The 14,105-nt window shown below is 34.4% G+C and overlaps 1 protein-coding gene across 9 annotated transcripts in view; it reads right to left on the minus strand.

Annotated features, from left to right (window-relative positions):
- Window positions 1–14,105, minus strand: part of LOC100749002 (potassium/sodium hyperpolarization-activated cyclic nucleotide-gated channel 3) — a 213,576-nt gene that overhangs the window by 150,068 nt on the left and 49,403 nt on the right. Inside the window, exon 1 of one of the 9 annotated variants that reach the window (XM_033321194.1) lies at window positions 11,056–14,097. The exons of the other annotated variants lie outside the window; for them this stretch is intronic. Within the exon in view, the coding sequence (XP_033177085.1) occupies window positions 11,056–11,150 (95 nt within the window). The 5' untranslated portion in view covers window positions 11,151–14,097. Of the gene's footprint in view, window positions 1–11,055; window positions 14,098–14,105 lie in introns of those variants that run through there. 9 annotated transcript variants of the gene reach the window in all.

The following is a 14,105-nucleotide window of genomic DNA, read 5'->3' on the forward strand; positions in this document are numbered from 1 at the left end:
TTTTTTTTCCTTTTTTTTTTTTTTTTTTTTTTTTTTTATGATTATAAATATCACATTTAGCGGGGTTATTTGGCATATCTTAAACAACGAGCGATATACATATAAATACAAAAGGAGAGTCATTTAATATTAAAAGGACTAGTGGAACCATTTCGATCCATTGATAAATTGACACAGTTATTGCTTTTACTACAACCATAATCACCCCGCAACATTTTTGACTTTAAGAGAAGATGAGTATTTTTACTTATGTTTTGTTCGAGATACTGATATATTCTTAAGTAACTATTTTCAATATATAAGAGATAATTTTTTAAGATAAATTTTAGTTGTTTCGATGACTAGAATGGATTCTTCAAAAACGTCACACGTAATTATAAATATAACAGCACGAGCTCTGAGTCGGAGCTACTTTTATACGTGCACATATATATACTTGTGAAGACCATAATTCTGTAAAATACAACCAGATTTTCTAACAGAGGTATCACATGTTATATTTATCGATCCTTATTTTATCTGTAACAGCTTTGTTACACTCTGGAGAAAAGCGCATGCATCGAAGCGAGCAACTGTTTGAGAGGAATACTGTGTACAAATTGTCTTTAAACAGAGACTATTCTTCGTCGTCTGTTCTATCGAAGGAACTTCACCAACTCCATATCAACTTTCAAACTTTCTGTCGCGATCGACAAAATCCTATCTTAGCATGCACCAATTCCTTCTTACTGCAATTCCAGAAACAAAATTGCGCAGAATCGACTTTATAATTGTAGCAAAGATCCAGCATCTTTCAACCTCTTTGAAGATAAAATACCGATGTTATGACTTTAAAATTTTTAATTTCTAGATAAAATATAACAATATTACAAAATTCTCATTGAAAAATTAATCCGATCTTTATTATCTTAATTAATTCTCTATTTATTAAATTTCTCTATTTATTAAAAATTAATGCTACAAACGTCTATCTTATTTATTTCTATATTTTATCATTGTACTTTATTATGATAATAGTATTTTCATATCATATTACCTATATAATTTATAAGAATATTTAATTATAAAATATTCTATCATTATACACATGACATTTTAGCCATCCTACACGCTATCAAGTGAAATACATGTGACAGTGAAAAATATAACAATACCTTGCCATAGTAAGAAATTTCTGGCTGCCACTGTGTATCTCGACTAAAAATAATATTTTTGGGAAATTGCCTTTCAAGTGATCAATATCATAAAGCTCTTCATACTTCCACTTTATTCGCTATATAAACGTTAATAATCGCCTTATCCAACGTTTCTCAGCAATGATACGAGCATCGATATAGGATAAGCAGTGGCTGGAACGAACAGAAACAAGAAAGTACGGGGGAAACGCGTTTTATCCGCATTTTCGTTCACAGGACTAAACGTACGAGTACACGAGCAATATTTACAGTGCGATCTATAGCGAACAGCGTAAACGTTTGCCAATGGATTAGCAAAATCTAGCCAGTCATGGTTGTACAGCACTGTGAGTGAAGAAAGAGAGCGATGGATCCCTTTCCGTGACGCGTTAAACGGCAAGTCACGCCCTTGACGATTTATACGTCTATGTTACATTTTGCAAATTAGTCGCTTAACTTGATTAAAATACCTTTGCGTAATCGCAGAATCGTTGAAGTACGCGGTGAGTGTTTTAGATTGGCATAGGAGTAATTTCACGCGAACTTTGGATTCTTGGGACTCTAGAGAGCGTAGAGAGTGTCGATGGTAATTTAACTAAAACGACAATTTTTATATATGAGAATGTCCGATGCTTTTTAGAAAGTAGATTATTAGATTGATAAGATCATTAGATCGGATTATTTCCGCTTAATTACATTACTGGATTTGGGTTATTGTTTAACAATTAAATTATCATAGGATGAAATTATTTCGATCTTTAGTTATTATTAATAAATTCTATACAGCATTAATTAGATTAAATTGTAATTTGTCCATTTAGTTTGCTAGATTATTATTAAATTATTATTATCGGAATGATTGGTATTTCCTAACTAAATTACTACTATTTTATGCTTATCTTGTAACCTACTTTATTCCCAATGAGCGTAGAAATTTTGTCTAGTAAAACGCGTTGCACTTTCCAAAATTGGAATAACATAAATATAATCGTATCTACTTTAATAGATAATGATAATAATAATAATAATCATACAGTAGTACTTTAACGTCATAACTAAAACTTGAAGATCAAAGTCAACCTAAGATCACGCAAACACTGGCAACTTCGAAAAAAGGAGGAAGAAAATTGAATTATATACTTCCAACAACAAAAGAATAGTTCTCTTGTCAAAAATAAAACTCTGTTCACCAATAACATACGAAAAGAATCCAGTCTCGAATTTCGAAAATGTCAACTCTTAATCCATCACTCTGTGAGAAGTTTCGGCTGTTTGGAAAGATTTCCGTTCGAGTTCCCTCGAACTGTTAAAAATTATTAAAATACAGAAGGAATAGGAGGGGGTTGTTGTACAGATATGCATACACGTACCCAGAGGGGAGAGAAGGTGCAGAGGGTTGCGTGGGGATGTGGAATGCGGGGTAAAACCAGATCAATACGGACGAAAGCATACCACGGTCGCGAACCTGCGACACATAAACCAGGAAAAAGGACAAAGTCGAACAGAGAGACCGACAGACGGATGCAGGACATCAGAAAACCGTGTTACGTACATGTAAGATGTTCAATGATAATAAATTATACCCATTTCGATGAACAAATACGATGAATAAATTTCATACTTACTCTCGATATTTCAATTTCACGATATGTTTTGTTTATATATTATTATTAATTATTATTATATATTTGTTTACATTATATATTAAGTTAATCCTTTCACGTATATGTAACATTGTAAGAAGAAGGTGGATGTCTATAGGGAATTTAAATATGCAAGAGATGTATAGAATACACATAGTATTGAAAAATATAGAAAATACCCAAGGTAATGCATTTATTATGATACTTAATCGATCGAACATGTGCCATTTCTTATATTTCTTTAGCCGCATTCATAAATGTATGAAATTACAAAATCATACTTGCATGAATACAGTTGAGGGAATGTAACGTAAATGATATGCAATCTAAAATACAAGTGGAATCGAAGCGAAAGTTTGTTTCACCTGTTTTATTATTTTAACGAATATTGTACTTTGGAAACATATGCATTATGTGTATTTTCGCCACATTTTGTGTTTCCTATAAATGTACAAAAATTCGCAGCCTAATTAACTATACGGTAAATGTATTTAATTTAATTAATAATTAATGAAAGGTAACTTTTTTCAAACTCGAGAGAAAAAATTCGTTTGTGAAAAAATTAACAGGGAATATTTAGGTGCAGTTGTTTCGTTGTTGTGTACAATAAATTTTGTGTCGTATAGTATTTTTGTACATAATACTGGACTTTAGGTTTTAGTTTTGTGTGCGATACAGTATTTTAGTTTTTAGTTGAGGATTTAGTCAGACTAAGGTGCATTGTCAACTAAAAGTTTGGAATTGCTGCGTGGTCCCAACTGGTTCGTTGAACTCAAACTAAAAGGATGAAAAATTTTGATACGCCAGAAAACTTATTAGTTAAGCTTCTATGGAAGCAAAGTAAATTTCAAATTATAACAACTACGTAGATTTAGCAAACGCTTAAAATACTTGAATATTAGGAGAATCATTACAACCATAAATAAAATTGATTATTGTGGATCAAATTAAAAATTTAGCATATTGTAATTTAATAAATGTGTAATTGTGAGTAACATTTAGTACCAATAGAAAAAGGAGATAAAATCAAATATCTATTGTATTAGATTAGTACAAACCAAATTTAATAATGTAATGTAATGTAATGTCACTAGTTAGATAATGTCATTAATTATATATGTCTAACACGTTCATTAGCAAAATTATCAAAGATAACAGCAATTTACGTAACGCAGTTTATGCGATTATTTCAATGCTACAGAATTCTATATTCCGATGAATGATTTAGTCAACGACGATATTCCATGACATTTACAGCCATCTTTTTCAATTTCACAAATATTACGAGGCGTATAAGACGAGTGGGAAATCTTTCAATAATGGAACAAACCAAGCAAGAACGTATATTTCCACTTACTATAATGCTGCTGAAAGTACGTACGAGTTTTCAACACTTATCGAGTAATAACGAATGAACTTGTCTTCTTCTACATATGAATCACAGTTCGAGAAACTTTTCCTGTATTTTTCACCGAATCAATTCCAGTTGGAAATCATGCCTTTTGCAGGATATGTCATAAGCAAAATAATCCTCAGATTAGAAAGACTTCAGAACTTTAAATTATATGTAGGGTGTCTTGTAACTAGCGAATCAATGAGGTAGGCGGGGATTCTATATGAAAATATAAATTGAAAATATAGAATAATACTTTCTTCATATTATGATCTTGTTAGATTGTATATTTTGCAAAATTTTATTTATATATTATATATTTTTTAAATTAAAGACTAACATTATTAACGGCTCTTTCTACTTATATTTATTGTTCATTGTATTAGCTAATGGAGAGTATGTAACAGTAATTTTTATTTCTCTATAATAAAGGAAATTTAATTTCGTACAAAAATTTAATATAGTTGTGTACTCAACAGAATGGAAGATATTTTAAATAGTTATTAAGATAGTAAAACTTATCAAGTGTAAATATTTCATTGCAGTATGCCATTTAAATTGTCTGTGAGTTTTTAGTGTAGAGAAATTAAATTAAATTAATTATCAATTATAAATTACCTGTGACTTGAATTAGATTATTAAAACATGATATGAGTATAGTAAAATATGAACTGAATTATTATTCATTGAATTATACTTATATAGAAGATCATGAATTACTAAAACGAATAATATATTATAATATTTCATAGAATACCATAGCGTGGATTAATGTAACATATTGTTGTTGCAATATTTTTATTAAATTCCTATACTTATTTTCACGATATTTTCAAACGTATCTTTATTATACAAACTATCTTCGTATTTGTATAGCATTGTCTCGCGCTTTTCATCATGTTTAAGCTGAAACTTTTAACATACACGAGCTACTAAGTGCGAAAACAACGCGGAGATAAAAAGTTTGAAAATCGAGTTTCCCTCCTTTACTATGCAGAGGTATTACATCCCCGAGCGTTAATTTCTGCAGCATTTTCTAACGCAAGGGAAAATTATCTTTTATCCACTTTGTTCCTAGAAATTCTTGTATACTCCTATAAACATCTGTTACATAGGTTATGCTTGCGCAAATGTTCCGTAAACTGATCATTTAAGGCTAATAAGATCAAATTTGCAACAGCAATGTGAGAACCAGAATTTACTAATTTATTAAAGTATTTGCGCTATATTACTTTGGCTCGTATTTTTCACAAACCATGAATCTTAGAAAAGATTCCAAAGTTTTGAGCGACAGCGTTTGTGTATATTGATTAGTAGACTGTATTATTTTTATAAATTTATGGGAAATTAGAAAGTGCAAAATTATGTAGAATGCGCATGGTATTAAAAAATGTATAAAATATTTAAAGTATAGTGCTATAACATTTAGTGAGTGATACTTTCTATAACATTTAGTAAGTAAAACCAATTTCTATTGAATAGAAAACCGTCTTCTTTTTTTAATTATGTTCCTAAAAATATGAATTTGTATAAAAATCCGCAGTCTATTGATTAGTTCTTGATAAGCTTAATCCAATGTTCGCATTGCCTTGTAATTTCTATGTACATTTTCAGATTTGTCTAGAATTTTACCGACATAATCACATTCAAAAAATTTTGTATAACACACATAATATATCCACGTATGTTTTCTACGATAAATGTTCAAATACTTTCGCGTGCCATTTTATATGAATGTTCATTGCCAGTAATTGAGTTTCGAGTATTAGAGATACATGGAAGAAGCAAGAATGCTTGAGATTAGAATAAAAGAATATTGCATGGCCATCCCAGGTTTCGACTAGACGTGGATGAATACATCCTGAGTACGTCTGCGTAGTTTGTCTGAAGTGGATGAAGGAGAGTTTAAAATGAAGAAAGAATGTACAGATGTAGCTATTCTAGAAAGCAAAGAGTGAATGTCTCAAGATGTTTCGTATTGTGTAAAATGGGCTTCTATAAAGTATCTCTTATTCTAATGAATTTTTTATTTTATAATAAACGATTATTTATAAACGATAATTTAATTTATTGTTCTTTTAATAAAATCGCTTTTACACAGCCTCTCCACATTTTGTATTGATTAAAACAGATAAATTAAAACAGTCGATTGATTATAATTTTATATAATATTAAAGCTGTTCTATTGTTCATCTCTTTTTCAAAGACAACGCAAATTCCTACAATTCTCCAATATACACATTGCCTTCTTTAAAACGAAGGAAATGCAGCCAGTGGATAGCTTTAATTTAACGATCTGCCCCGAATTCTATAGGTACACACTGTTCTCTATTAGACCATTCGATTTATTTTGCTTGAGGTAGCGACTATCTTTTACGATTTCTCGATCCACTGGCGTTTACGACCTGTCAATGGCTAATAAACGATCGTAAAATGATCGACAACGTTCACGACACTGGTTCACAAAGAATGAGGGAGCGTAAATCCAGCGGAGCATTTTTATTTCCGTCTATGTACCTTCGGGGCTCCGATGGCTACAGCTGTACATTGTGCTAATATAGCCGCAAAGGTCAGTTACTCGATTAATCATGTACCATCCACGGAAATACACCAGCACCATCGGCCGAATGCCTATAGCATGGCGTGAAATGTATAAACATTTATCGATTCGCATCAGCTGGCCACCTGGCTTCTTACTCTCGCGCCCAGTTGTCATTCGTTTTATCTCACTGGTTTCCTCTTCGTCGATTTTTCAATATTTTCTCATTTTACGTGATCGAATAGCATCGACGATCTCGTGGAAATTTGATACTACTGTACGTACTGTATGTACCTTTTGGTTTGTGAATTTATATTAGAAACGATGGATTTTGATCGAGTGGAATAGTTTGCTTTTCTGTTTGATAGACGAGAAGAAAAATGTCCTTTTCTTTACATGAAAATTTCATTTGTACTTGGTTAGTGAGGTTTCTTTTTCTCTATGGAAAGTGAAATTTCTTTCTAAGATTTTTAAATCGACTGACATTTTTAGTTTAGAATTGATATTGCCATGTCTTTAGAATTTCTAATGCGACATGTTTAATTAAATAACGAGGTGATACAATGACGAATTTTTGTAGAAACAATTGAAACTCTGTGAAATATTCTCCTCACTTTTTGCGCGGTGACTGAGAAGAAAAATAGCTTTTCTTTCGTGGTTGAAAGAGGTTTTCTTCTTTCCCAGCTTTTTGGGTGTCTGAATGTGATATTTCTGCTTTAGAATGGCTACTGTGATGTTTTTAGAACTTTTAGTACGATGCATTTAATTAAATAATACAATTACATGTACGAATTTTTCCAGGAATTGTTTCCCAAGAATTCCACTCTGCGGAAAATTTCCTTTTCTTTTGTGATTCGTTGAAATGGATTTTTCAATTGTGGTTTATTCACTTAAAAATGTTTATTATCACTTTTTTTTTAGAAATGCTTATAATACCGTCTATTGAACTAAATAATAAAATTAAATCTAAAGAGTTTCTTAAGAAGTACACAATATTTAGATTCTTATTATGTTTAGTATAAAACCTTTTTCAGAATTGTTCAACTCTAATAATGTCAAGTTCAGAACTTTTTCTCAGAATTTTTCAATCAAATTTTTCCTTAGGAACTGTCTTAAACTAATAATAAATTGTATAAATATAAATTCCACGAAATACGTACAGTACAAAGAGATTGACAATGCAGAAATTTTTATAATTCTACACGTAACATTTTAATAGTAAATTGGATACCTCGAATAGTAGAAAAAAATGAACAATTCCCGTATCTTTATACTTGCAAACAACTGAAGACACACGAAGAGAAAAGTTGCTCAAACTGTTACAAATTAAAAAGAAAGTCTCAACTACATTTATCCACCATACTTATCCTAAAAGTATCGTTATGCGCACGTTACATCCCAGGATTTATACGAAACATAGAAATAAAAAAAGTGACTCATGAAACGTTAAATGATGAAACGTCCTTCGATGACCGAGGTCATCGCCTATAGCCTAATTATGCCACATATGGATTCGCTTTACGATAACAACTGATTTTATAGATTATTTGCGCTACCAAACGACGCACAATTTTCCATAGTTCGCGGTATAGGCTCAAAACAATACACCTGCTGTTTTTTAACATACTACACATCTGTTGTTAAAATCGTCCTAAAAATTGTAATATAAGTCGCAGAACGAATATTTATGGGAATCGAAAATTTAGATAAGATTTAGACTTAATTTTGAAATTTAAATGAGAGAAAATAAAAATTCGAAATTTGTATGTATAATAATCTGTAAAAGAAATAAAAATCTGTAAAATAGTTTACCATTTTTATTTAGTATCATCGAACCACGAGAGTTTCTTTTAAGATACTTATTTAATTTTACATAGGGTATTTTTATCTTGCATTCTGTACTTTACGTGATAAAAGCTGTCGGTAATATTCAAATTAACATTTAATTAGCTCCGGTATCGGTAATTATTAATTAAACTGCGGATGTTTCTGCATTTATGGGATTACAATAATTTAGGTAAGTTTTAAGTGATTAAATTTTAAAGACATTAAAAATTGTATACAATATTAAAGACATAAAATTATATAGTCTAACCTATTGTCGTGTCCAATTATCGTGTGTTAGGTAAATACTTGTGACGTAATGATACTAGTGGTGGATTAAATATCCTAAACTCAAGTAATCTAATTTAAACATAAGTCAAATGATTGTAGTCATCTACGGCCCATAATATCTACTAAGGATTAAATACCACTGCTAGGTCTTAATAAATTCAAAATATTTCATAAAAATGTTTTACAAATAGACAAGAAAATTCCATTTCCATTAAGTTTTAATTTTCTAGACGCCAAGAATTACCTCGCGTTACTTTTACTTCTTCAAACTTAAAAATAAGATATTGCGAATTAAAAAAGTCTCGGATATTTTATAGAAATATCTTCGCTTTATAAATAGTTTCATCGTCGTAAGTCTGCAATTTCTGAGGCACCAACAATTACCTTCTGTTATCTTTATTTCTTAGAAATAAAAAATAAGAAATTTCAAGTATCGAATAATTCACGAATATAACACACTTTGCGTAACTACGAAACTAACATCACATTTTTCGTAAATATCAAACTCACTTGCAACCAGTTCAGCGCGAAACCCAATAAATCGAGCTTCTGAAACACCCTATATTCCTCTAGCGTGTAATATCGTATAATATCCGAACCTAACCTAAACCCAATAAATTGCGTTTCTCAACCACCCTACAATCCTCTAGCGTATAACATCGCCCACTTTTCACCCTCTACGAGTAACAAAACCTCTTGCTTCCCAAAGCAAACAAACCTGGTAACAAAAAGAGAGAGCGAGTATCGTGCGACAAAAATCGTGTTTACCGGCAACGATATCCATCAGGCGGGAGAAAATGAACGTCCGGCAGTGCTGTAATCGATTCGAGCGTGTTTCAACGATCGGGAACGCACGTGCTGCGCTGAATAAAGCGTGCTCATCAATCGCTGTCGTGACAAATTACGCGACTTTATCAACAGATTTCGCCGGTGAAAAAGCGCTCGATCCACGCTGCCTCTCGCGCTATTTAACGCCGAGACATTTCGCGTCCCTTCTTTCGTTTCTTCAAAATACCAAGGTTCATCCCTTGATCGGATGGCCAATTTCAGCCACGTGGTTTCGTATGTGTCGTTTATGTAAATATCAATCGCTACATGCGTGTGATCGTTTTATACAGCGTGCCCTCGTCATAGCGATCGTTATACAGCTCCCCTGGTGTTCCTCAAAACGTTGCAGACACATTGAAAGCGACAAACAAAGCGCATTTACGTGTACGCGTACGTACGCTGTGGAAGGGGGATGAAATTTAGGGATCGAAGAGTGGCAGAGCTGAACAAAATGAATTTTCCCTTCTTCGCGTTTGGTGAGAGAAAGTTAATTTGTTTCTTGTGTTAAAATTTTGTGGATACTTATTGGTTCTGTAAGCTACTTAGTAGAATGATTAATAAGGGATTGCTCAGGTTAAATCTTTCTCAATCGAAGTTAGTTCGATCTAGAGACTGGATAGAATTCATGAAATTTCAATTAATAACATAATTTTCTGGAAAATTGAAATTAAAATAATATTAATAAAATAGACAATTGGTAAATAACTGTGGATTACTTAATTACTAATAAATAATACGTTTAATATTATTTAATACACGTACTGAAAAATCTGCATCATTCATAGGTGTCTTAATGAATTAAGTAAGCAAAATTCTGTCTTTACATAATGGGAACATTGAAACAAAAAGGGTGCCAATGTACGTAGTAAATCAATTTACCAATTTTTCAAATAACAATATCAACGGAATATCATACCTAAAGAAAGCATTCTACTGAAACCACAATTTTTCGAATCAAAGCAAATCAAATCAAAAAATAATTTCAATTTCTTTCAAGTATCAAAAAATTTCGAATAATCAGACAGCCCAAAAATTGTCCAATCACCAAAGTATTGCAATCTGTCAATCGTTCTAAGAATCTTCTAAATAGCAAATAATTTTCTTAAAATTATTGTTGCAAAATTCCTCCTAGATTTCGTTCAGCTCTGGCAGTGACATGTGCAAGCGGAATCAAGCGACAACGAAAAAAATAAATGGTCTTGGATGGCTTTATTAAAAAAGACCAACTGGTACAACTGGACATCTGATCGGTGAGACATCAAAAGCACACGGCCTGATTCATCCAGCCACGGAAGCCAGCAGCGATTGCGCGACAACAGTGTTCGCTCTCAAACAACATACAACAAACTGCTCTCGGCATACATCAGAGGGTTGTTTTCCTGCTGGCTCGTTGGCTGCGAGGTAACCGAACGTCTCGGCCTCCAAAGTGCCAGCCTGGCCAATCCGTACTTCGTCATCCTCCCACGTCAGACCTTTAATAAACCGCGTTGTTCACCAACTTCCACCTGTTCCTGACTGTACCAGCGATCACGTGCTCTTGCTGCAGCTCGACATCGTGCACAGGAGTTCAACGGTTCACCTCTTCAGCGCGTGGCCAATTATCTGGCGCGTCTTGTTAATGCACTTCCGCAAGATATTACGGAACGACATGTTGAGCAAAGCGTCACGTCTACGTACGTGAAGAGTAGCAAAATGAAGGATAGAAACGTACAGTGGGACGGTGATTCGGATTTAAGAATCTTCCTTTTGTTATATCCTCGATTTATTCGCTTGAATAAATCCTCTTTGAAAATTGGAGGCTGAGAAGTCAGTCTGTTTAAATGGACGTTGAAATCGACGACCACGTGTGTACGTCTCGAACGCTAGAAAGGACGTAGCAAAAATATCTTTCTCTCTGTTTACTTCTGTATCTTCTTTGAATCTCTATGTTGTTCTTGGGATGTCTTTCACGATTGATTTACTAGTCGCTATTTTTTAAGCTCAGACGAAGAGTAACAGCACAGCCAATGATTAATTGTTGAACTTGAACGGAGTTGTCGAACCAATTAGCTCGTCTTCCTCTTACTCCCTTTCTTTCCTTTTTTTTTTCTTCTCTGACCACTTCAACTTTTCCGGGTAAACTTTAGCCACTTCAATGGCTCTCTACGCTCTCTCCACGTCTTCCACGCTACACCGTCCAGCCGCGAGTGACAGGCCTCGCTTTTTATCACGGTTACTTTATTGCGAACACCACGACGAGCAACTTTGATACTCGTCGCTTCTGCTTCTCTCTTTCTCTCCTTCCTTTCCCTCTTCTATCCTTGCTCAACCCCCTTGAAACCCTAGTGGCTCGCAACGTCGGCCAAGGTATAGGCGTCCCGTTGGTAGTCAAGGCACTGGACATGCGCGTTGTGAAAACGAGCCTCTGACATTCTACAACCCGTACTCGAGGAGGCCAGGAATCAACATAGCCAGCTTTCAACGCTTCTTGGATGGATACTTTTGCATTAATAGGTATTTCTAAAACATGTGGACGATTTTATCGAAACCTAACGCAAATCCCTGAGTATTTAGGGATTATGTGATTTCGTATTTTTTTTCTATTTTTGACGGTAGATTACATATCACGTCACGTGGCCGAGAATAATATCGATCCTACGTATTCTCCTTCGAGTGGTTCGATCATTCGAACGTGGTCCTTGAACGAGCCCGTCCAAGGATGTTTTCGAAATGAAGCTGCGATTATCGATCACGCGGTGACGGTATGCCAACCTCTCGTGCTCAAAAAACTCTCTAAATTGACGATAAAACTACGACAAAAGCTGAATAGAAAAACCCTGCGGCTGGTAGAAAACTGAACGGGTAATAAGCTCTGCGTTTATCACCAAGCGTTTTTTATCGTCTGATCGATCTATCGTGTCCATTTTTCAAGGACGATTCTTTTTTCTTTTATTACTGCCTTTTATAGTTTCCTTTTTTCTATTTACGGAGAAAACGATCAGAATAGCGGACGTATTGGCTGATTTCTCCTCGAAGGCGGGCAATTGAGCGAAAAGTAGAAGAACAGTTCTAAACAAAGAATCCTCTGTTATATCGCCTTCGACCAGTGGCTGACCACAAGATTAGAACACTGGTATCATTCATGGATATCGCGGTTCTTAGTTATAAATCACCTCTTTCTTATTAATAAGAGTCTAAAAAAGAGAAGTGTCTCGTGAAGTTTATTTCATAATCAATAGAATCGAAACACTCGTGTCGTTGATTAATTTCGAATAGAAATTTGTTCGAAAAACGCTGATAATTCACTGTCCTCTTCTTTCTCTTTCTCTGGATAGTCATGTGCTCGCAAGCCGAAGATCGATGGGATTGGTTGCACTGGTTTCGCATCGATTATCGAGGTCCAATTTACGTGAGAAGTGGTCACGGTTAGATAATCGATCGACTCTGTGCAAAGCAAAGCATTCGGTCGTGATTCAACGAAATGAAAATCATTATTGACAGAACGGATAATCAGAGTTCACCGTCGATCGTTCGACCGATATAGAACCTCATTGTTAATTTACGTGAATATCTAGTCACAGCTGTAACTATAGAATAGAATCGTGGATATATATGTAACCACGGTTGCAGCTATAGAACAGAATCGTACATCTATGGAACGCGAGGTCAACAGAACACTGACATCATTGACAGACGTCCAACCTCGATTCTCGCGAAGAACAATCACAGCTCACCATCTTGTTGATAAATAAAATAGATTGCTCGAGATTACTCTCTGATTCGTCGATCAAGACAATAATTAGAACACAGAAATTATTGACAGGGAATCAAGCCTATCCTGTACGATGTTTACGGTCTATCATTGTGTTTCCAGGAATCTCCACTCGTCTGACATAACCACGAGTCAGGAACCAGAACCAAGTTTCATTCACCATCAACTTTCCAGTTTATAATTCGTCTCGTTCCTTAAATATTCCATACGTTCCCCGCACGAGTATCTACATATACATCGAATCACCTTCTTTATCGATACTCGACGAAAATTTCTCATCCGATCTGTGACATAATCACGAGCCAGAAGAACAAATTCCTGCTCTCATTCAAAAGCATTTATCACCCGTCAACTTTCCAGAGCTCCTCGAATTCTTCCTCTTCTTCAAATATCCCATGTATTTCCTGCGCGCGTATCTGCGACATCGATTCACCCTCTTAATCGACGTGCACCAAAAATTTCCGTTTTAGTCTGCGGAACAGCGTGAAACTTGGTTCGAATTTGCAATTCCTCTTTGACCCGGTCCACGACTCGATTCCTTCCTCTCGGCAACTTTCCCGCTGCTCGTATCGATCCCCGTGGTTCTCTCTTTCTCACCCCCGTGTGGCAGTGTGTCGTGTCGTCCCGGAAGGGAAAATCCCGCGTCCGGCGCGTCAGCGTC

Source organism: Bombus impatiens, unplaced genomic scaffold, assembly GCF_000188095.3.
Source record: "Bombus impatiens unplaced genomic scaffold, BIMP_2.2 scf_0406, whole genome shotgun sequence".
Classification (NCBI taxonomy): Eukaryota; Metazoa; Arthropoda; class Insecta; order Hymenoptera; family Apidae; genus Bombus; species Bombus impatiens.